We start from the raw sequence: 23616 nt of genomic DNA on the forward strand, positions 1-23616 counted from the left end.
GTTGGAGGTTTAGCAGTGTACAAAGTCATTTAAGTCTTGAACTGAGCCTGTATCTTCTATAGTTAACATCCCTAACAGATTAGTGTGTGTTATCCAGATTAAAAGTTTGCAAGAAGGAGAAATTAAGGGGCATAGGTTCACATGTCAGATGTGCTACACATTAACACACCCTTTGCCTGAGAAGGCAAAGGCATTGACTATTATCTTTGCTGGCTATAAAGCTGTCAGGTTCATACTGTATAAGAAATTTTGCAATCACATTCCTTGTATTTTAACATCCACTCCCTTTATTACATTTTAGTGATATTGGCAGGATAAGTATAGTTGTAAGAGAAAGAAAATCAGCTTATTTGAGATGTGATGCTGAAGAAGAGTGCAGGAGATACTGTGGTCATTCAAAAAGACAAATGAATGGGTCCTTGATCAGATCAAGCCTGAACTCTCCCTGGAAGCCAAGATGATGAAACTGAGGCTGTCTTACTTTGGCTACATCATGAGAAGAAATGATTTACTAGAAAAGACAATAATTCTAGGGAATATAGGAGGCGGCAGAAAGAGAGGAAGTCCAGATGGCTAGACTCAATCAGAGAGGTCACAGGCCTGAATTTGCAGGACCTAAGCAGATCAGTAGAGGACAGGGGTCTTGGAGATGCCTCATCCACAGGGTCACCATGAGTTGTGGTTGACTCAAGGGCAGATAACAATAATAACAATAATCTGTGCCAAGTATCATATTTTGTAATAATACTAATAAGACCATGATACAGCAAAATCTTTGAAAAAATGCACACATCATTTCTTAAAATCAGTGCTCTCATAGGGAAAATGGTGGAGGTTGTAAAGCTTTACTGTCTTTCATCATCACATCTCCTTGATATTTTAAATACTAACAAGCATAAGTAGACAGTATTAAGAATTAAAATTTGGACGATGGGGCAAAAGTTCTCTACTATCTTTTTCTTATGTGACAAGATGGATTGTATAGAGACAAACAGCTCATGTGAACATTTAAGTATTGACATTTGTATGCTACACTGGAAAATGTTTAAATCTTCATAGCCAAGAGACAAGTTTTTGGATTAACGTTTATGGTAAAAACCAGTTTAGTCTCTTGATGCATCATTTCTCAATTAACGGGAAACACACTGGCATGAAAATTGGCTTCCAGCCGGCTTGGGACTGTGGCGTACAGATGCCGCACCCCCCCCCCCCCCCCAAGATGGCCAGAAGTTGCGCCGACGCTCAGATGTGTGCTGGCTTCCAGACGCTCTGGTAGTGCAGCATTTACATGCCACACGCTGGAGTGGCTTCAAGTCACCAATGGGCTGTGGTGGGTGGGAAAAGCTGCCTTTTTTCTATCCTCCAAAGGAGCGGTTCTTTGCTGCTCCTTTTTCGACCGACTGCAAGGTGGATTGGGGGCATGGCTTGTGCTTGTTGCGGCCCCAATCCGTATTCGGAAGGGGCAGCTTCAAGCTACTCCTTCAGGGCCATCTGTTTTGGCTCCAAGTTGCCTTTTCTTCAGACTAGCATTTGTTTGTTTTCAGCATTGACCTTAGGAAAGCAAATAGCATATTTTAAAAATCCTACATAGTAAATTTGCATTTAGGTTGATCCATTAGACACTAGCAGGCAGCAGATACTAGAGATGTCAGACAGAAAATTAATGCTCTACCAGCTGTCATTAAGTAGAAAATAGAGGAGTTGTCTGTTCATTCTGTATTGAATGGTTGGCAGCAGTAATTGTTGGCCAAGAGAGAGGTTGCTAATGGGTTCTTGCCAAAGTGAATGTGGCTGTTAACTATCCACTTAATCTTTTGAGTACAACTATTATATGCATTGATAGTGTAGTATAATTCGTATTCTGAGGAACAGGCTAGAACAGTATGGTACTTATAACCCCAAAAAACTACAGCCTTTCAAAAAGTGTCCTGGCCTGCTTTTAATAATTTTTTTTACAGTGAACATCATTTGGCAATATCTTGATATAGATCAGCAAACAGAATTGTTAGGCTGTAGGCCACTCATAGAAAGATTATTTCCAAATGTCCAGTTCTTATTAGCTCTGCGTAAATAATAGAAGTCACTAACGATGCAATTCAGTTTCTAAATTTATTTTGTGGTTGGGCGATTACTTACTTCTGGGAATGAAAATTAATAATTCAGAATAGTTTACTTTTGGCTTGATTTTGGTTCATATTGAAGATCTGTGATGAAGGTGTTCTTGCAAAATCACAAAATGAGAGTACCCTTGAGTATTAGCTCTCTCTTCCCCTTGTACTCTTCTGTCCCTCCCCATCTGTTTATGTGGATTGGAGTACTACCATCAAGCTGAGGAAATAGCACCATGAATGAGCTTCGGAGAAAAGAAGAATTAGTGAATCCCCCCACTCCCTTCTGGGGGGGTGTCTCTTGGATCCAGGTCTCCTCAGTTTACAGAAAGGCACTTTGACTTCATTCCACTCCCCCAGTGTTTAGCGGAAATACATGGCTAACTGTGTCTAGTTCCTCTCCCTCCCAACCCTGGAAGGAGGGAAAGAAGATTAAAAAGTGATGCTCAGCACCACTTTTATTTCCCACAGGAGTCAGGAGAACAGAGACCAATAGTAAGAGGGTTTAGTGGAACACTACAGATAATAATAAAAAAAAAAACTCTTGAAAATCCTATCCTTTGAAAAAAAACATTTGCAATTTTTGTCTCCTATGTCAAAATCTGCTGCTTCACCAGTGGATACTATCATGATAGTTATACTGTTATTTTGGGTATAAGAAGCAGTATAACTATACCATTTGCTGGAGAACATGAGCTGAAGGTAGTCATTGTGTTGATTTCCTACTTTTGGAATTCCTATAATATCTTTTTGGCCACTATGAGAAAACAAAGATGGACTTACATAGGGTCCATATGATAGACCAAGTAAATGCACTATGTCTAATGGGCCTTACTGTCTATTTAGCATGTTTAGAGTATACAGTAGTTTCATTTTTAATTTTTTAGATATCTGCCTGTTTTCTGTTATAAAAGTGTGAATTTTGATACATGTTATTCTGTGAATTTGGACAGTCATTGGAGGTTTTTTCCCCTTGGTATTGGTAGAAGGGAATACTATAATGGAAAATGAGGAATTTGAAAAACATGTTTTAAGACATTATGAAAATTGAAGCATTCCTAATTCTGTTAACAAGGATATTCCGCATATATGTTGACTATGTATTAAGTAGCTTTACTCAGATTGATTCATTGAACACTGTTTCTTTTAAAGGCTGAATCTCATTACCCTCCAGTCCAGAAGCTTGTGACACCCAAAACTGTTTCACTGTCAGTGAGTCGTTCACAATATTTTAAACCATCGCTTACATCCACTACTGATTCAGGCAGGATTCGGCAGAGAATAGAGATGAACCATAAAGTATGTATATCTCAGAGCATCCAGCTGTACACTATTCTTAACCATACTCAGCTCCTCCCCAGCACAACTGCCCTGATCTAATTTGGACCCTAATGCCTGCTTTTCAAATTAGAAGCAAATAAATCATCGGAAGATCCAGTTGCTTGCTTCCCAGTCATATGTTGTTTGGCCCTTAGTTTATTTAAATCTTTTTGTGATCTTAAGAGAATAGTTGGCAGTTAAATAGATCAATATTCTATCCTAGCTATTATTGTAAGTTGTCAGAAATGTCTGAAGTGGAAGTACTCACATTTTATTTGTGTACCTGACCTGACCTGACCTAAAAAGAATAGACAACAAATTTTTAAAAATACAAACCACTGGAACCTATTTTCTGTGATGAAAACAGCAGAGCAGCTCTATTAATGAATCTGTGTTTTTATCAGTGCAATCCAGCACCCAGTTTAATTTTTGTCAGGAAGGGCATGTGATTAGTGTATCCAGAAAAAGAAATGTCATGTGGATAGTTTTACAAACAAGAAATGTAGCTTGTAGTATCAGAAATTGTTTGAATGACTTTGGACAGCAGGGGGCAGTAAAGAAGTGCTATGGTAGAAAGCCTTATTAGAGGCATTTGGCTAAACAAGGGTTAGTAGTTACTTGCTTCAGTGTTTAGTTTCTCTTACTCTAAGAACAGCAACTCGGAAAACAAATGAATTAAAGCCTGGAACATATTTTTCTTTTATAGGAGAAAAATCTGGCAGCAGAACAGCAAATAGAATCTTCAAAAAGGTATGGGAAATATGTCATAAATGTATAAGACTTTTTATATATCCTGTTGCTACTTTTCCATGGCACCTTGAAAATTTGTTTTTCATTTGAAGCAAATAATTAAAATTAATGTATAGTCCTAGGAATCAGTACTAACAAAAATGATTTACTTAGGGTGAGAGCCAGCATTGTGCTAGTGAAAGGTGTGTTTATGCAAAGGTTTTGTCCTTGTCCTTCCTTCCATCTCTAGATTCTGAAAAGCCTCTCCATGGAAGAAAGGAGACCTGTAAAACAGTGCAGTGCCATAAGGGGAAGTCACAAAAATTGGGAACCTTACAAGATGTCTGCTGTATTTTTCTATCCATTTAGAATTTACCCAAGATTCTTCTAGCTTGTTTCTCCTTCCCAGTGCAGTCCCAACAAATAAACAGAGCTCAAATGGTTCTGCATCCCCCTGGAGAAGCTTTCTGGGAAGTATAGGGCACTATAGGAGGGAAGAATAAGCAATAAAGAACCATTATATACGTTGTCTTCATTCAGAGAATACAGCAAGTTTGAATTACTTGCACAAGATATGAAATATACAAGATAAGGTGTTGAAAGAGATGATAGAAATCTTCCTAACACAGTTGTAGATAAGTAGGTTGATTGTGCAAACTCCACCACCCCCGGTTAGATGACAGAGTTAATACAAATACCACTGCCTTCATTTGTCCAGAATAGTGAGAAACATTTCCTTTGAAATTCTCACCCCAGGCAAGTTGCCACAAAAGGTTTTTGCAGGTTCTTGCTTTTCTAATTAATGCCAATCAAACAGCCTTGCCATTTTTAGATGTTTGCTCTGGATTTCCTTTTCTCTGTGTATATTTTGGTATATCATTTTGGTTATCGTCAGATAGTTTTGATTTTGTTTCTAGCATTCTTCAGCTAAATAAGTATCTCACGCCCAAAACACAGCCAGTAAAGTGTGGCTTCCAGCCATTTTGGGGTTTAGACAATGCACACCCCCAGAGCAGCTGGAAGCTGCTTTGAGAATGCAACCTACTGGGAAAAGCTGTCACAAAAAGAGCGGACAAAGTCTGCTCTTTACTGGCGGCCCATTCGAGACCACAGCAGCTACCTGGATAATAATAATAATAATAATAATAATAATAATAATAATAATAATAGGATTTATTTATATGATAGGGGCCAGGCACATGCGTTCACTGCAGTTCCATGCTGATCAGGGCAGCAGCAGCCTCTGGCCACTCCTTTTGCTCCATCTGTTTGAGGCCTCAGAGTTGTTTCAAGGCCAATTGAAAACAAACAAGCAAACCCCAAATAAAACAGGCTTTTAGTCTGTAAGGAAAATGCAGTGTGGAAGGAGAAGTCGGAGTCAAATGATGCACCAGTCCTTAAAATGTTCAGCCATCGTAATTTACATTTGGGAGGGACACATACCTAGCATATGCATTCTTGTCTATTGTTTGTTAGGTTCCATCTGACATAGTAGTTTATGAACCATGAATATCTGTTTAACATATTGATTCCAGAAATGCCTCAAGTCCCAAGTTCAGTACTTCTGCATCCAATGGGCTGCCGCCTGCAGGAGGAGGTGGTGCTGGTGGCAAGATGAGGAGGGAAAGAGGTGTCCATTATGTATCAAAACCTGCACAAGAAGAGGTAAGAAAATCTGAATTCTACAAGGATAACATATTTAGATCGCAGAAGCTTTGAAATGGAAACATTTGCCTCATTTGGTAGTTTATTCCCCAGATGATTGCACTTACTATATTTTAGCTGTTGGATGTAAATAGGTGCAAGCCCAAGACTATCTTCTATTTTGCATCAGTAATGGAGCATGGCATTTGGATGACGAGTTCCCACCACAATGGTATCCATAACAAGTTTGCTTTCATGTTATTTTCCATAGAAATGAGCTTGATAGAGCTAAAACATAGATTTTAATGGAATTTGAAAAAAATAATCATATAACTGCTCTATTCTAGGAGCTGGAGACACCAGTGCTACCAGAAATAGCTTTACCGATCAATACATCATCTTTGCCAAATTTCAGCTTTGGCCTCCTTGCTAGTACTTCAGCATCACCTGTCAGTGCTGCACAGTCAGTGATGAACAAGGTAAGTTACAGATGACTAAAGGATTTGTTTACATATTCCCTTTCATATCCTCCTTGATGTGGTTCATCAAACCATGCCTCTTGTCTGTCCATCTATCTTACATTTTCAGACATGTGGATATAGACTTGTGACCCTTCACATAATTTAAGTGGTCAACTTCACTGGAGTTGGGGACCAGTGCTTCTGGGAATCTCCAAGTGCCACATAGACTGTCAAAAATGGGGGCATAGGATGGAAGTGGTCAGAGGTTTTGGGAGATGAGGATTTTTTATGTTAAAACAGTATGAGAGGGTTACAATTTATTAAAAATTAGTTGTTACTCCTGGAGGATTCCAAGAAACGACACTACTATATATATATATGGTTCTTTTTCTTGGAATCCTCCAGGAGTAACAACTAATTTTTAATAAATTGTAACCCTCTCATACTGTTTTATATATATATTTTATATATATATATATATAAAAAAACAAGAATGGCAGTCTGGAAGGATTCAGAAGCAGCAAACACAGCTTGAAAGCTACATGCAGGCCCAGACCCTCACTTCCCTCTTCTACTATTAAGGCTGGTGTGAAATAAAGACATGTTTTTTGACCCTTTTCTTCACAATCAGCAAGGCACTGTTTTATGGGAACTGGCTACCAGCTTGGCATAGTGGTTAGGCCAGGGTTCAAATCCCGGCTCGGCCATGGGAACCCACTGGGTGACTTGGGCAAGTCACATTTTCTCAGCCTCAGAGGAAGGCAAAAGCAAACCTCCTTTTAACAAATCTTGGCAAGAAAATCCTATGATAGGTTCATCTTAGGGTTGCCATAAGTCAGAAACGGCTTGAAGGCACACAACAACAAGCTGGTTTTATGTATAAACAGCCTGCAGTCCTGTATGTGGAGGTATTCTCTGTTTAGTAGATTATGCTGTAAGCTAAAGCATTTGGAAGAATCACATTAATTTCCAAGAAAATTATTATGTTTTTCATTTTGAAAAAAAAAAGTGGGGAACTTTTTTCTTTGGCAAATTATAATAGCTGTGGAGTTAGAAGCCTAAAAATAGCATACAAATTATTGTGACAACTATTATTATACAGATGTAAATATTATCATCAAAGATTTGACTCTGTTAATTTAAAAGACCTGAAATCCAGTGGGCTGTATCATATCACATACTGTTTTTGAGGTTTGCTCAGATAATTTGTCATGTACGATATAGAGTACAACTGCTATTTGAGAAGCAGAAATAAACATGGGTTGCCAAAAGGGTCGTATATTTCTTTCAATGCATGCCAACATTTCCTTGAAAATTTGAATGCATCTACTGTATCTTATGTATTGTTAGTCACTGACTAGTAGGTTTTTTTCTCCAATCAAGCTATTTAAAATTTTAATTCTTTTAAAAAATCAGGGGCAGCCAGCCAGTAATGCTAGCAGTCCAGTGTTCAGATTTTCATCTCCCATTGTAAAATCAACTGAAGCAGAAGTACTGCCTCCAGTGTCTGTAAGTAATCTTGTTTAAATTTGCAATGAAAGAGATGCAAATACTGTATGATAACAAGATAATAGCATATTTAATATTTATATTTACTATTAAGAATCAGAAATCTTCCATTCTCATTTATGAGTATGTACAAGGCAGACTTTTCCTTTTGACATTTAGTTGTTCTTTCTGTCAGGTTGGTGGCTTTAAATTTAGTGTTCCTGTTGCAAAAACTTCTGAGCCTTTAGGACCCCAGGAGATGCCAACATTGCCTCTGATGAATGCAGGTAATAAACATGTTCATTTAGTATATGTGTTCATTCACTTTAATATTGAGGAATTAGGTAAAGACCTTAGTTAGCCCCTTCTTGTTCTACGTTGGGACATAACCACAGTTAGTTGTAGAATCCATACAGAATGGAGTCCACAACATAAACGTTCTGAGAACAGTTGTCAACAATTTCACCCAAATTCTGGCTGCTTGCCAAGCTTAATCTAAGAAAACAAATGGAAAGTAGCCAGGCTACTTGTTGACTCAAGAGATTTGTTGTTTTGTTTGTTTATATTGGGACACTTCTTTGTGCCAGCCATTGGAATATATTAGAACAGAAAAAAAAAATAGCCCATACTGCATTTTTATTGAATGAAAAGCATACACTGTAAACCAGCCTTGTAAGTGGTGTAGCCTTCATGGCCATTTCCCTGGTGTTGGAGAGCAGGAGGATCAACAGAGCACACCCAGCCATTTTCCTGGACCTGGACATATTGCAAAGACCTTTAGGGATCTCCTGAGGTTCCTACTGATTCCTGTAGCAAAGTGTTCAGCTGCAAGAAAATAGCTGAAAGTCTGCCCACTGACTCCTTTGTTCTCTGACAACATGGAAATGGCTGTGAGGACTATGCAGCTTAGAAGGTGAGTTTTGGCATGGGTAGCATTTTGAGATGTAGCTATGTGAAACACATATCTCTTCTGATATAGTGGGTCTTCTCTACATAAATGTCATGGACTTTGGTTAGGTTTTTAAAATCATCTGTTCAAAGATGACATTAGAAACAAATGTATTCAAGATTTTGGTTTGGAATAAGGTTTCTGAGGCTTACATAGTTTTGAAAAAACCTTATCCAAACATCACTGAAGATTATTTAGCTTCTGTGGACAGCACGTAGTATGAATACAGATAACAGAATTCATTGAAGTACGTTATGCAAGATATTAACACGGATGAGAATTGTATACAAGTGCTATGCCCATAAAAGAGAATCTTTCTCTGAAGCATTCTCAACTCAGTCCATAAAGCTACTCAAATTTTTATTTTTATCTACAGCTGTCAATAGTATTAGCAATAAGAGAGAACAGGATTACGATGGACCTTTTAAGCCTGCAAAAGTCCTGAAAAAAGGAAGTGTTTTGGATATTTTGAAGAGTCCTGGTGAGTCACTTGATAAAGTTTTAATCAGAGATAAACAATTAAAAGCAATACTGTATGTATATAGGTCTTTTGACAAACAACTTTGTTTAATTTAACATGTATGGATATCCTGAAAATTTGCACTATACAATCTATAAAGACTACGGTATATATAGTCTTTACAGATTGCATAGTGCAAACTTTCAGCCTCTCCTTACATGTTAAGAGAAAATGTAACAGTTATAGCATCATCATCAGATGTAAGAACAGCAATAAGGTCAGTCCCTGTGTTCTGTCTTTGAAATTTTTATATGTACTGTAGAGAAGAAACAAAACAACATTGTAATAAATGTATTAATTACCAAGTGTGAATAAGACTGATAGCATTGATCATAATTATCCACATGATTAAATAATGTAAATAAATTATGTTTTTGTTGAGTTTTTCCCCTCAATTTTAGGAATTGGCTGCATCACATTTACCACTTTAGTTATGTTTTTTACTTGGTGCTGGAGTGACACCAGTGTTGATACCGGTTATACCTCTAAGAGGAGGGTATTCACAACTGGAACATGGATGTAAATATTGTTTCCTCCCATATCTTCCCACAATGTATTTCCTCTGTTGGTTAGATAAAGGGGAGGGCCCCTCTAGCAGAACTTAATATGTGAGCAAGAATATATAAGGAGAGGTTCTCTTTCAAGTATTGAGCTCGCAAACCATTTAGGTATTTAAATGTTGAATTACATGTTGAACTGCTTTCTAAAACCATCTTACCTCCAAACAAACCCTCCCACACACAATTTGCTATTAAACCTTTACCATTTCAACACTTAACATATTAAGATCATGCACATTTTAAAGTCTGAACTAGTATAGTATATAATAATAGTAGTAGTGTGATACTAGCTTCTAAAATGTTCTTTAATCACCACATTCAGAGGGAAACATGGCTCAGACTTGCAAACATATTGCCAGCTCTCTCTAGTATGGAGATTTTTAGGTTACAGTCATTTTCATAAGTATATGGATTTTTTCACAGTCTAGATAATTCAGAATAGCACAAACTACCTGAAGCAGACCCACTTTTCAGTTAATTATTAACTGAAATGTACCCAGCATGCCTTGAGTCTGTGCCTGATTACCTCAAAAGGGGGCTCTATGGGGCTCCTTTCCCCCATGCCTTCTATTTTTATCCCAGGAATTTATCCATCATTTTCCCATCATTTTTAATCTCTAGGAATCTTTGTTGCAGTGCCATAGTTCTCTCCTGTTTTCTTGCCTTTTCCCCTTACCCAGGAATCTTAGTGCTTCAGAGATTTCTCTCTGGTTCTCTAGCCCTTTCAAAAAGAGTTCTTCCATGAGTTATGGCACTTCTCCCTTTTGCTTCTAGGAAGCTCCCCATCTGAAGTTTTGACATGACACTGTCTGCTGCAATTGGGTGACAATCATTAACATTCTGTTCTGATGAATAATGGCAGATTATAAATAAAATTTACAAATTGTACCATCAAATCCATAGAAAGTACTTATTAACTGTTGAAGAAACTGGAGCTCTTGTAATAAGGGTAATATATTATCAAATGATAAAACTTTGTTTTTATCATTCGTTTTCAGATTGTAAACCACTTAGCGAGTGCTGAGTTCACTATGAACGGGTATAAAAATGTAAATGCTATTGCTAAATGCTGTTTATTCATCAAGGAATGACAATATTTGTGTAATCCACTTCTTTTCTAGCCCCTATAAATTAAAATTTTAGGTATATCTTTGACATATATTGATGAGGCTGTAGACTAAATTTCAAAAAGTGACAGAGCTCTGTACCTTCCCTAATTTTTGTAACATAGGCGGGATACAAACTGCCCAAAAAGGGCAGTCTCCCACCACTCTGGTTTGCTCTGTCGCGGAACAAAAAGAACCCGCAAAAAGCGGGTTCTTCTTGCAGCACGCTTGTGATGCTGCAATGTGCCAATGGTACACTTGTGGCATCACAAGTGCGCTAGGACATGCAGATGCTAGGCGTCCATCACATCAAAATGGTGGTGCCCATGTAGACAGGACACCGCCATTTTTCGCTCCCAGTATGTACTAGCGTTAGCCTAGTATGGACTAGGGTTAGGGAGCATGTGAATGGCCGCCGCCATGCTACAAAATGGAGGTATGTATCCCGCCATAGATCGGAATTGGTAATTTTTCAGTTGATTAAACGTGATCAGACATTTCTAGCCCATGTACCAGTTTATTTGAAAAACACTCTGTGAATACCAACAATGCATAAAAACATTTGGGTAACATTTTAATTTTTGGCATCAATTTTCCTTAGCCATTATGAGCAGTAATTATACCAGTTACTGGAATTGTTCTGAGCCTGGTTACACACAGTCAATATTATCCTTTTATCAATGATACTTCAGTTATTTTTAAATGTCAGATATTTTCTAGAAACTCAGGCTTCTTTCTTTTCTTTTCCCTAGGCTTTACATCTCCCACCACTCCATCAACATGCTCTTCAGCAGCCACTGCACCTGTTGCAGCAAGCACAGTAGTTTATACAAGACCTGCAATAAGTAGTTTCTCTGGAGCTGCTTCAGGACTTGGAGATTTATCCAAACAAGTGTCAAGTTATTGGCAGTGTGATACATGCCTCATACAAAACAAGTTGGCAGACAACAAATGCATAGCCTGTCAAGCTGCTAAAGTGCCGGCATCAGACGGTACTAAGGCAACAGGTACTTTGACTCAGAACATCACCATCAAATCAGCTGTTTCTACAACAGGGACACAGGGCTTTGGAGACAAATTTAAGGCAGCACCTGGAACTTGGGACTGTGATACTTGTTTGGTACAGAACAAACCAGAAAATACAAAATGTGTGGCCTGTGACACACCAAAACCAGGAACAGGAGTAAAACAAGCTCTTGTGCTGCCTTTTGTCACAGACAATGCAACAACAGTGTCTTCCTCTTCTAGCTCTGCTGATACTACAGTCACTTTGGGATTTGGAGACAAATTCAAAAAGCCAAAAGGTGCTTGGGAATGTTCTGTGTGCTTAGTGTCAAATAATGCAGAGAACAGCAAATGTGTGGCCTGCCAGTCAGACAAAGCAGGTAAGTGTGCAGCACTTAAAATTTTGAAAAAAAGAATCTGTCCCCTACTTCTATTCAAATCATATTTCCCCCAAGGAGTAAGCCTCTTTGGTCTTAATAGAGTTTGCTTCTAATAATACACACATAGGATTATACTGTTCAGCATTTTATGAAATAAAAATAAAACGGGCAACACTGAACATATACTAGATTTTTTAAAAGTTAAAATAATTTGTGAAGTCGGTTATGCACTATTGGGAATTGAATTCCCTGTTCTCTGTATATCATGTCAGATGCAACAGCCATGTCCTATGAACATCACCACAGGGAGAAATGCAAGGTACTGCACTTAGGGCGGAAAAATAAAATGCACAGATATAGGATGGGAGACACATGGCTGAACGAGACTATGTGTGAAAGGGATCTGGGAGTCCAAGTAGACCACAAGCTGAACATGAGTGAACAGTGTGATGCGGCAGCTAAAAAGGCCAATGCAATTTTAGGCTGCATCAGTAAGAGTATCGTATCTAGATCAAGGGAAGTAATAGTGCCACTCTATTCTGCTTTGGTCAGGACCCACCTGGAATATTATGTCCAGTTCTGGGCGCCACAATTCAAAAAGGATGTTGAAAAACTGGAACGTGTCCAAAGGAGGGCAAGTAAAATGTTGAATGGTCTAGAAACCATGTCCTATGAGGAACGACTTAAGGAGCTGGGGATGTTTAGCCTGGAGAAGAGAAGGTTAAGAGATGATATGATAGCCCTGTTTAAATACTTGGGATGCCATACTGAGGAGGGAGCTGACTTGTTTTCACTTGCTCTAGAGACTAGGACCTGGAGCAATGGATGCAAGCTACAAGAAAAGAGATTCCACCTCAACATTAGGAAGAACTTCCTGACAGTAAGGGCTGTCCGACAGTGGAACAAACTCCCTCGGAGTGTAGTGGAGTCTCCTTCCTTGGAGGTCTTTAAACAGAGGCTAGATGGCCATCTGTCGGAGATGATTTGATTTGGATTCCTGCATGGCAGGGGGTTGGACTGGATGGCCCTTGTGGTCTCTTCCAACTGTATTATTCTATAATTCTATGATTCTATGAAATTAACCACAGGGCAAACTGGGTAAAAGAAAGGAATTAGTGTCCTCTTGAACTGAAATTTTCTCTGCTAATTGAACATGCACTCTCACTCAATCTGATTTCTTAGAAACTGATATTGAAGGACACTATATTTGATTATCCTCTAAAAGGGTTATATTTTGACAGTAAAATGATAGAAATTGTGAATTGTGGACAATATCCAACAGAAGGCTGCAAGGAGGAAGGGAAGAAATTGCACAGTTACTACAAACTTAACATGGGATTTATCCCTTTTGCTATAAAATGGAAAGGAAAATTGAGATCTACAACTTCCTCCCAGTCATTTTTAAAATAAATAGAATCTGGCAGCTACCTGTAACTATTTCAAATTAATTTCCTCAGACAAACAAGGTTGTCACAGTATATTCATTGTTATTGTTGCCGTCAACTTTGGCAGAAAAGAACCCTATGAATGAGAGACCTGCGAGTCTTGCTGTTATTAACTACCTATGCAAGTCTTGCAAACTCAGGACCATGGGTTCCTTGACTGGGTCTATCAGTAATCCAGTGAATAGATTATTTTCCTACTACCTTCCACATTAGTGAGCATTATTGTCTTTTCTATTGTGTCATTGCACGGTATCTGCAAAGTATGACAGCCTTCAGCCTTCAACTGCTGTTGGACCAATCCTATTGTCTTTTTCAATGAGTAATTGCATAATATCTGCAAAGTATGACAGCGTCAGTTTGATCATCTTGGCCTCTAGTGTGAGTTCACGTTTCATCTGCTGTTGGACCAATTTGTTTGTCATTTCTATCTAGAAAAAGTCATAAACTATAACATCTAACAGTTAAAAGTTATCTATACTGAAATGCTTCTGAAGATGCCAAGCTGTTCTGCTTTGGCAAAGGGAAGCTGTTCATTTCAGTTTAATAGTTTGGCTTCTGGTGTCTGCAGAGCCCTGCTCCTCAAGATAATTGATGTGACAGACCAGCATGTTTTTCTCAGTGTGTGAATGACCAGTACCATATTTCTACCATATTATTAATATATTTGCATAATTTTCTTGAATGTTACTGCAGATCAACAGCTTGTGAACTGGTACTGGTTTGTGAATCACCACTTTAAGTAGTACTGCTCTACAGTATTCTGAAAATGTCATCATAACAAAGCTTAAGTAGTTTGTATTGTATTTAGAATTTTGAATACAATCTCTGTCATTAAGTGGCATTTGTATTTTTTGCTAAAGGAACTGCAGGCAGTTCTGAAAAAGGAAATGCCACTTGCTAATTGTTACTTCATACTCTGTTGTCTTGTTCCCTAGGTGGTTCGGTGTCTGTGGTGAGTAGCAGCGCTTCCTCCTTGCCTGCTCTTTCTGGAGGATTTCTCGGTTTAGACTCGTTTAAGAAACCAGAAGGAAGCTGGGATTGTGAAACCTGCTTAGTACAAAACAAAGCTGATGCCACCAAATGTGTAGCTTGTGAGAGTGCAAAGCCAGGTAGCAAGACAGAATTCACAGGTATGTTTGAAAAATGGAGATACTCTTAAGTAAGCAAGTAAATTATGGTTTCTGTATTTTTCCCTACCTTTCCTCCAGGTTGTACACTGTTTCTGCATAAGATTGAAAAGCAAAGCAAGAGAGGAGGACATTTCTCCTCTTACTGTCCATCTTCTACACCCCATCTGTTCTGTCCAACTGTGGTGGGTCTGGCCTGGAACTGCATGTGTGTTGCATGTTGGGCCACAAAAAGCTGATGTGGGTTTGAGGAGTACCAAAGGATCTATATATTGCATTGCCTTTGAAAGAATGTTCCCTTGGACTGCATTCAAATGTGTCTCCTACTCTTTATGATCATTGCCTTGAAAACAAATAGTGTAGACCAGTAGTTCTTAAACTTTGGTCCTCCAGATGTTTTAGACTTCAACTCCCAGAATTCCTGACAATTTTCCAAGTCAGCTAGGGCTTCTGGGAGATGAAATCCAAAACACCTGGAGAACCAAAGTTTGTGAACCACTGGTGTAGACTAAATCTGTTGTGGATGCTTATCCATTTTACCAATAAAATGGATGGCGATTGTGTGGCCTGTCGACTGCACGCAGGCTACCGAGCCCCTAGTCCAATTCTTTCACCCTCTCCCTCAATTAATCATCCTAAAAATGGCCAGTCATTACCCCAGATGCAGTGTAGTTATTAATTTAAAGTTTATAATACTTTCTGATCACTTAATTATTTTTTTTAAAAGACACTTACTGGTTTAATGTTTATTTCAGGTTTTGGTACTGCTGCTTCCTCAGCTCTGTCTTCAGCCTCATCTACTCCTTCATTTAAATTTGGTATTCAGTCATCATCCTCAGAATCACATCAAACATTGGGAAGTACAGGAAAAAACTTCAAATTTGGAGAACAAGCAGGATTCAAATTTGGTATTACATCAGAATTGGGATCATCAACAAACACCGTGACAGAAGGCTTTAAGTTTTCTAAAAATGAAGGGTCTAAATTGAGAAGCTTTCCTTCAGAGTCAAAATCTGAGGACAATAAAGGTAGCAAGAGCACTTTCAACTTTGGACTTCCCTCTGGGACTAGCAATACATCTTCTACATCATTTCAGTTCGGAATCTCTAACCTTGGGCAGCAAGAGAAGAAAGAAGGACTTAGCAAGCCGGCTCTTGGAGGTTTCATTTTTAGTACAGGATCCTCAACCTCCACTACTAATTCTGAAAATAAAACTGGAACAAGTAGCTTCAAATTTGGAAATGCAGAGGAAAAGGAAACTGTAGTAACAGCCTTTTCTTCAAAGAAACCAGAGGAGAAAAAAGATGAAATTCCCTCAACAAAAAGTGGCTTCACTTTTGGTAATGTGGAATCTGTGACTGCTCCACAGGTTGTTTTAGGAAGGACAGATGAAAAACAGAAATCTAGTACCAATCTAGTGTTTGGTAAAAAAGCTGAGAAGGAAGAATCAAAGGCTGAACCTGTGTTTTCATTTGGAAGGGCGGAGCAAACCAAAGATGATGGCACAGTAAAACCTGCATTTAGTTTCAGCTTGTCAAAACCATCAGAGAAAGAAACTGAACAACAGACAAAGCCAGCTTTTACATTTGGGGCACAGGGAAGCACTGCAGGTAGGTGTACAGATGCTTTGCGTTTTTTAGCTTTAGTTTCTTGCTGTATTTTACCAAGCTAGTTGTAAAATAAAATTGGCAGGTGATTAAACGGATATGGGGATCTAGTCTCAAAGGGACCCTGAGAATATAGATATATGCTCATAAACTAATCTAATGTCCTCCTTTGGCTTCTGAAAGATTGCTAATCGTTCATCCTTTTCTGAACAATAGTTCAAGGAAGTATATTCTTGCAAAAAGGTTGAAAAGTGGTGTTGAAAAAGGCAGGTACCCCTTAGATCTGCCTGTCAAAAGATAGAAAGTGAGTCCCACATACAAATTTTGCACAGCTTGTGTTGCCTTTAGTGCTCATTTTTCTTGTGTGAGCTGCTCAGGGCACAGTGCTGTGTCATGCTTTCCACCTCCAGGTACTGTCTGCATCTTGTGCTTTGAAACAGTCTGATTCTCTAAACAGGGAGTGGTGGAAACACAATTGCATATTAGAAATTTGGCAATAACTTACTCTTTTATTTATGTCACTAGTCTGAGAACTGTAGGTGACTAGGTATTCTGTGCAGGTAATTTGTGAGGAGGGACCTTTGCATCAAGTGTAGAAACCAAGGAGGGTAATTTTGATGGGAAGTCTTTTTTCCCCCCACCCAGCATGGGCCCCTACCCTTTGCCAATAACTTTTGTGGATTCAATAACAAGCCCGCTTAAATAAAACTTAACTCAGTTATGACATTAAAGTTATCTGAAGAAAGTGAAGTTGGCTACTGTTTTGCCAATATCTAAAGTGAATTTTGTAGTAATGTTTTCATTACAGAGTACTGTTAATTTCACACCTAAATGTAGCTTCAGGAGGTAATAAATAACTTGTGTAGATATAATAGCTAGTGGTCAGAAACAGTTCTGTTCCCATTAAAATCAATTCAGCATCTGTTAACTGTCAATGGTTAAATATTCCATGAAATCAAAAGTGCCTTTGAGTAGTTGTGAGTGTTTGTTAAATATTAAGAAAATTGTTATTTTATTTATTGATTTATGTATTGTCTTTGAATATCAGTTTCCAGAGTGGATTACAAACAGAGAGAACTTTGTTATGGTGTGGATATCTTGAATTCTGAATAACTAAAAACTGTTCAGTCTCTTGAATGTCACTGTGAAACATTTAGCATAGTTGCTTATAAATAACTAATTTATGGTACTCTTTGACCTTAATTTTCATCAGTTGGCATCATTTTTGAGGGCTTAAATCTCTCTGTTACAGTTCTACTAAGTTAATACTTTAAATACTTAACTGTTACTTGAGCAGTAAATTGGCCAGTTTTGTTGTTTTGGACTGGTCAAATAGCCAGCTCTATTCTTTATTGCATAAAGAAAGGCATACTTATAGGGTTAGAAATTAGAAAAAGTACTATAAAGGGTATGAGCTGAAGAGGAATTGTATATAATGTCCATAATATGTGAGTAATTATGGATGAATGACTTCATAGGAGTTGGATTACTCCTAGCCAAAGACCTGCAGTCAGGGCAATTGTAACAGATATTCAAGTGTTGCAATTACAGTTTTACTATTATTATTTGTTACAAGGGGAGAAAGATAGCAAGGAGCAAGAGAATGAAGATACAGAGTACAGTTCCAGCTTATAATAGATGGAAGACATGGCAAGAATCTGTGGTAGAAACTGGATAAGAGAAAACAGTGTCAAAGCAATATGCAGAAGAGGTCCAACAAGCAGCAAAAGCCATGGCATGAAGAACATTACAACATTTGAGAATGAAGAATTGCCCCTAGTGTTTTATTAGAAAGAATGGACTAGTTTGGAGAGAAGAAATTGAAAATGGCATGAGAGATTAACTTGAAAGAAAAGGAAATAGATTGAAACATAATCCAAGATGCAGATGTGAGGAGAGGGGGAAATGACATCATGAAAGAGAAAGGAGGGCCTGAAGGAAAATCAATGAGTTTGGTTATAAGTGAAGTTTGAGCTTAGTGAGAAGACAAATGAAGTAAAAACAGAAATACTAAACAAAGAAGTGAGGCTATGAGCAGAGAAAGAGAGTTTTGAGTCTTAAAGTGTTAAGTGATAACCAGCGAGAAGGAAGATGGAAGCAAAAAACTCCCTACTCTTTTAAAGTGAAGGAGACTTGTAATGATGCCTTGTGGAACATATAAACACAAGGGAAAGAAAAATGAATAAAGACTAATAAAGGCAACAGTGAAATTAGAAAAAGTAAGACCTTTATCAAATCAAGACGGAATTATTGAACCAGTTGAAAGTAAAAGCAGAAGAAACTCTTCAATACAGTGCTCCATATTTACATAGTTTTCTTTGAGCATCCAAACATTTTATATGCATTGTAGTGAATTTTTTTTCAGTAAAAGTAACAAACATAGAATCCAGACCAAAAATGTTAAAAGCTGAATTAGAAGAAAGAGAGGCTGTTTACAAAAATCGCAAAGCAAGTTGAGAAGTGGTTTTTATTATGACCAATGGAAGACTGATCAGGAGGAAGAGCCTGCTGCAGCTGATCTTCCAAGAGAGTTGGTGAAGTATGAGGAGAGAGATCAGGAACAACATTGGAAGAAAGAGTAGAAGCCTGAATGGAGAAAGCCAGCAAACACTGCTGGAGGGCATAAACATGAGTGGTGTAATGAACAAGCACTGTAAAATGAGCAAACTATAAACTGACTTGGATCCCCTCTGCAACTCTTGTATATTGTCTGTTTCTTTTTATTGACAGTTGCATATATTGGTAGAATAGGCAAAAGATTCAACCAAGGCCTTTTGGCTCAGGTTGTGCCCTTATGGACATCCATTCATATCACACAAATTAGGCCTGCTTTCTTTCAAAGTGGGTGGCAGTTGACCATCCTAATGTAGTCCCATGCCTTGTTACAAGCAAAACTGGTTTATTAGTACATAGCCATAACCCTCAATCCAATAAATGATTTATTAGAAAGCCCTTATGCATTCCCTCCCTTCTTCCACCTTTCTGATGTGCATATAATGAGAAACCTCTGAGCTTTGTCAAACCATTATATCTTCTTTTGACTTGTAGTTGGCAACTGAGCATAGATTTTGGATTCCGACAGTTTTGCATTATGCTACTTATTTATTCATTTAATTGATTGTTTGTTTGGCTGATTTATACCCTGCCTTTTTCTGTACAGAATCTTCTTTTATGGTACATCAGAGAAGAGAAGAATGCATTTCTACTTCTCAGTTTAATAAACCATGATTTATGAGACTAAGGTCTAAGACACACAGCAGAAATAACCCAGTTTGAGACCGCTTTAACTGCCCTGGTTCAATGCTAGGGAATTTGGGGAATTGTAGTTTTTTCTGAGGCATTTAGTCTTCTCTATCAGAGAGCTCTGGGGCCACAATAAACTACTGTTCCCAGAATTCCCTAGCATCGATCCAAGGCAGTTAAAGCGGTCTCAAACTGCACTGTGTTGTGGACCTGATAGTGTTATATCTGAACCATTCTGTTGTCTCACACAGCTGTATGGTGCCATGCATGCAAAGGAGGGTACAAATTCTGCAAAATGTTTAGCTGAATATGTGTATGGACACTTGTGTGTAACACCTCTGAAGTCTTATATCCCTTGGCAGCATGGAAAAATCACACCATCACTTGACAAGAGTGAAGTGCTTGATTTGCTATTATTATTTATTATTTTATTATTATTATTATTATTAAAATACTGACATTTGTAGTTGTGACATTTCTAAAGTTGCTTAGTTAGGAGGCATAAGTTCAGTCTGCTGGTTTCATAGCTATCGAGGAGGGAATAGCCCATTCCATTTATGTTTGGTTTGTATTCTGATACTTGTTTGTAAATTTTATTATTCACTTATGACTTTCAGATCCAGGATCAGCAAGCCTGCATTGTAGTTTCATGAGCTCTAGTTCTTCTAACCCTGTTATGCCAAGTGTTGTCTGCTGGCGGCAGCAGTGGTGGCGGCGGCGGTAGCAGCAGCAGCAGCATATTCAGCAGACAACTTCTTCCTCCAATCCTCCACCAACTTTTTGTTTGGACAGGCCAGCAGCACTGTGAGCAGCTCTGTTTTTGGCAATCCCTCTGACTCCAATACAACGCAGTCCTTTGGGTTTTCTCAAGAGAGCAAGCCACCGACAACCCACCTCAAGTACAAGCACCCTGCTCCATTTCTGTTTGGCACAGTTGCCACACTAACAGCACAGCAACCGGCTTCAATTTTGCAGCACCTACCACAACAGCAGCTACTACAGGTAAGCTGACAATGGGAGAGTTTGGGTGTGCACTGGAAAAAAAAATCATATTTCCAAATAAATTTTTGAAAAAGGAAGAGAACTTTGAATATATAAGCCAAATATAAAGGCTGAATCAGCACTTTTCTCAGTGACGTGACTGTTCTGTTGCAGTAAGAAATTCAGAAAATATAGTAATGTAATTTTTGTAGTGATTTGAGTGTTGGACTAACAACTCTAGATACAATTCTAGAGGCCAGGGTTCAATTCCCAGCTCAGCCATGAAACCCACTGGGGTGGCCTTGGGCAAGTCACATGCTCCCAGCCTTGAGGGAAAGCAATCTCTCGATTGTCTTGACTACTGTGTGTGTGTCAGTGGGCATGAGGAATTGGACTTTGCTTGCTGGGTTTAGTATGTACACATCAGATGCACACATAGGTCTGTGTGTCAAAGAACCTGCCCCACCTGCCTCTTTCCTTTTCCATTCCACTCGGATTCTGTGCACATGGGCAGCCCAAAGCTGTCATTCTGCACTACAGATTTTTTTTCTGTTGGAAGATTTTAGCATTCTTCCCCCCTCCCCCCCATTCAGATAGAGTTTTCTGCATGCAATCCTACTGTCTCCCCTCATTCAAACATCCCATTTGCCCTATGAACACAGGACAGTAACTTTGCAAATTGGTAAACAAACCTGTAATTCAGGTCACGCCCTCTTTTGGAAGTTCTGTCACACACAGATATTTCTCCTGCCCAGATGGGTTCCCGTCTTCCTCCTCTTTCACCTTTCTTTGGAAAGATGGTGAGACAAAGGTTTCTTTTAGCTAGGTTAGGAGGTAGCCTCTGGGCACATGTTGATTCAAGCTATTTGTAAACTTTTGTTTTAAACTGCAAGCTACTTGTGTTTGTTGTTTTTAAGTCAGTCTCAGTTCTTAGAGAAGCATTGTTAGACAAGGACACGTTTCTGCTATTCTGCTGATTTAAAGCTAGATCTTAACAGGCTTAGCTTTGACAGTTTTTTGACTGTTGAAATATTTTGTTTCTTCAACAAAGGCTGAGGCCTTAGGAAACTTGAATTGCCTAACATTTCACTCTGGTTGGAGAGCAGGAAGTGTGGGGAGGAGGGGGGAAACATACACAAACACATACAGAATGAGAGAGAGCAGAAAGACATAGCAGTGCCCAGGACCCCAGTCCTGCAGCTGAGCCATGGCTTCAGGGGACTTTTATGAGGTTTGGGCCACTAGAGCTTGGCTGCATTGTTCAAGGCAAAGTGAAAGGAGAGGGCAGGAGGGAAGAGAGGGAAGAGAGGGAGCCAGAGAGCAAGGAGGGATGCCTGTCTAGGGCAGCGGGGAACAAGGCATCTTTGTTGAGGAGCATCTTCTTGCTCTTTTTCCCCCCCAGAGTCCAGGAGGAACCATAGTGAAAACGGCCAAGGCAAGGAGAGCTGGGAAGGCAGAGGGGGAGCTGGGAGGCAGAGCTGGTGCTGTTGCTGGCAGGAGGGATGGAAACTGCTGTCTGTTCCTCCCTCTTTCTTCAATGTGAGGTTGAGCCTGACAGGCCTGGGAAGGTGAAAGAGGGAGAATCGGTGGCCTGGAGGTGGAGGAAGAAAATCCATGGAAAGTGGTCTGGACATTCCCTCTTCCCGTTAATCCTCTACCTGATTGTCCCTGAGTTGTGCAACGTCACATGAAGCGGAGGCACTGCCAGTTCTCCTCTCTTTCCTTATCTTCCTCTTCTATCTCCATCCACTCCAGGGCTTTCCAGGCCTTCCAGCTGAGGGTGGTAACATTTCTTTAAGCCTTTTTGGGCTCCGGGTGAGGCAGGGTGGCCCCTTGGGCGTGCTGTGGACCAAAAATTTAAAGAATTGCTCCCTTTACTTCAACTTAAGGCTGAAAGGCAGTGAAAGTGATTGGCATACTAATTTTTTAACATCCAGTCAGTTGCATGATATGTTGTGGGGTGTCACTTACCTGCTTCCAATAAATTACCTCTATTTACAAGCCTGTTACAGACAGCCAAAATAAACTGTTCGAGTCACAGTGGAGGTATGGGTGTTTCAATGATGCATGTGTCCTAAGAGTCCAGATGTCGCACCAAAGCCATGCTCCAGCCCTAAGGACTGGAGCGTGGCTTTGGTTCGGCTTCTGGACTCTTAGACGCATGCATCATTGAAACCCATACTCCACTGTGGACTCGAAGCAGCTTTATTTTGGCTGTATGGTAACAGGCCTAAGTTTTCTTCTTCTTGTGGAATCACAGTTTGAAACCGCAATTGTTTTGCTTATGTAGTGTCTTTCTGTGGGCAAGGAAAAATATACACTTCAGTTTCTTTACCAACTGTGTTTTTAATTGAAGCGAGAAATGTCCAGAAGTAGAAATACATTGACACAGTCAAATGTACACATACTTCCTAGGAATAATCAGTTGAAAAGAATTAATTACAGTTCTAAAACTGTAATAGTAGCTGTAATAGTAAAAAAGAATGGATGAATGGATGCCATCCTTGCCACTTTACTTGTTACTATTACTTTTTATAAAAAGTTTTATAAAAGAAATGTTTTTCCACAAAAATTAACACTGGAATATTTTTCATTTGTGTAAAATTTGTTGCAGAAAGTGTCCTGCTGCAGATTGCTGCATTCAGGGGATGGTTTCCTTGTGGAATCACCGTTTGAATCACAATTCTTTGCTCAAGTATTGTCTTTCTAGGGGCGTGGAAAATTGTAGAACACTTCCGTTTCTTTACTAATTGTGTTTACTAAGGGATCGTTTACTATGAGAATGGGTTCAAAAACCTTTGCAGTAGGGGTATTCCTCTCTGTAAATGTTCCAGAATTACAAATGAAATCCATATGGGTATATAAGAACTGGTTTCTGCCTGTTTTAAGGATCTTAATGTTAACGAACAGCTGAAACACTCCATTGCAACAAAAGTAATACTT

The 23616-nt window shown here is 39.0% G+C and overlaps 1 protein-coding gene across 2 annotated transcripts in view; it reads left to right on the forward strand.

Moving 5' to 3' along the window:
- The window catches only part of NUP153 (nucleoporin 153), a 43461-nt gene extending 23021 nt beyond the window's left edge, over positions 1–20440 (forward strand). Inside the window, exons 9-19 of one of the 2 annotated variants that reach the window (XM_042464616.1) lie at positions 3261–3407; positions 4135–4178; positions 5693–5822; positions 6149–6280; positions 7679–7771; positions 7947–8037; positions 9076–9180; positions 11638–12270; positions 14651–14845; positions 15598–16452; positions 20310–20440. In XM_042464616.1, the coding sequence (XP_042320550.1) occupies positions 3261–3407; positions 4135–4178; positions 5693–5822; positions 6149–6280; positions 7679–7771; positions 7947–8037; positions 9076–9180; positions 11638–12270; positions 14651–14845; positions 15598–16452; positions 20310–20416 (2532 nt within the window). In that variant the 3' untranslated portion in view covers positions 20417–20440. Of the gene's footprint in view, positions 1–3260; positions 3408–4134; positions 4179–5692; positions 5823–6148; positions 6281–7678; positions 7772–7946; positions 8038–9075; positions 9181–11637; positions 12271–14650; positions 14846–15597; positions 16453–18025; positions 19746–20309 lie in introns of those variants that run through there. The other variant, XM_042464617.1, reaches the window with a different exon arrangement.
- The last annotated feature ends 3176 nt before the right edge of the window (positions 20441–23616 follow it).

The sequence above is a fragment of the Sceloporus undulatus genome, chromosome 4, assembly GCF_019175285.1.
Source record: "Sceloporus undulatus isolate JIND9_A2432 ecotype Alabama chromosome 4, SceUnd_v1.1, whole genome shotgun sequence".
Classification (NCBI taxonomy): domain Eukaryota; kingdom Metazoa; phylum Chordata; class Lepidosauria; order Squamata; family Phrynosomatidae; genus Sceloporus; species Sceloporus undulatus.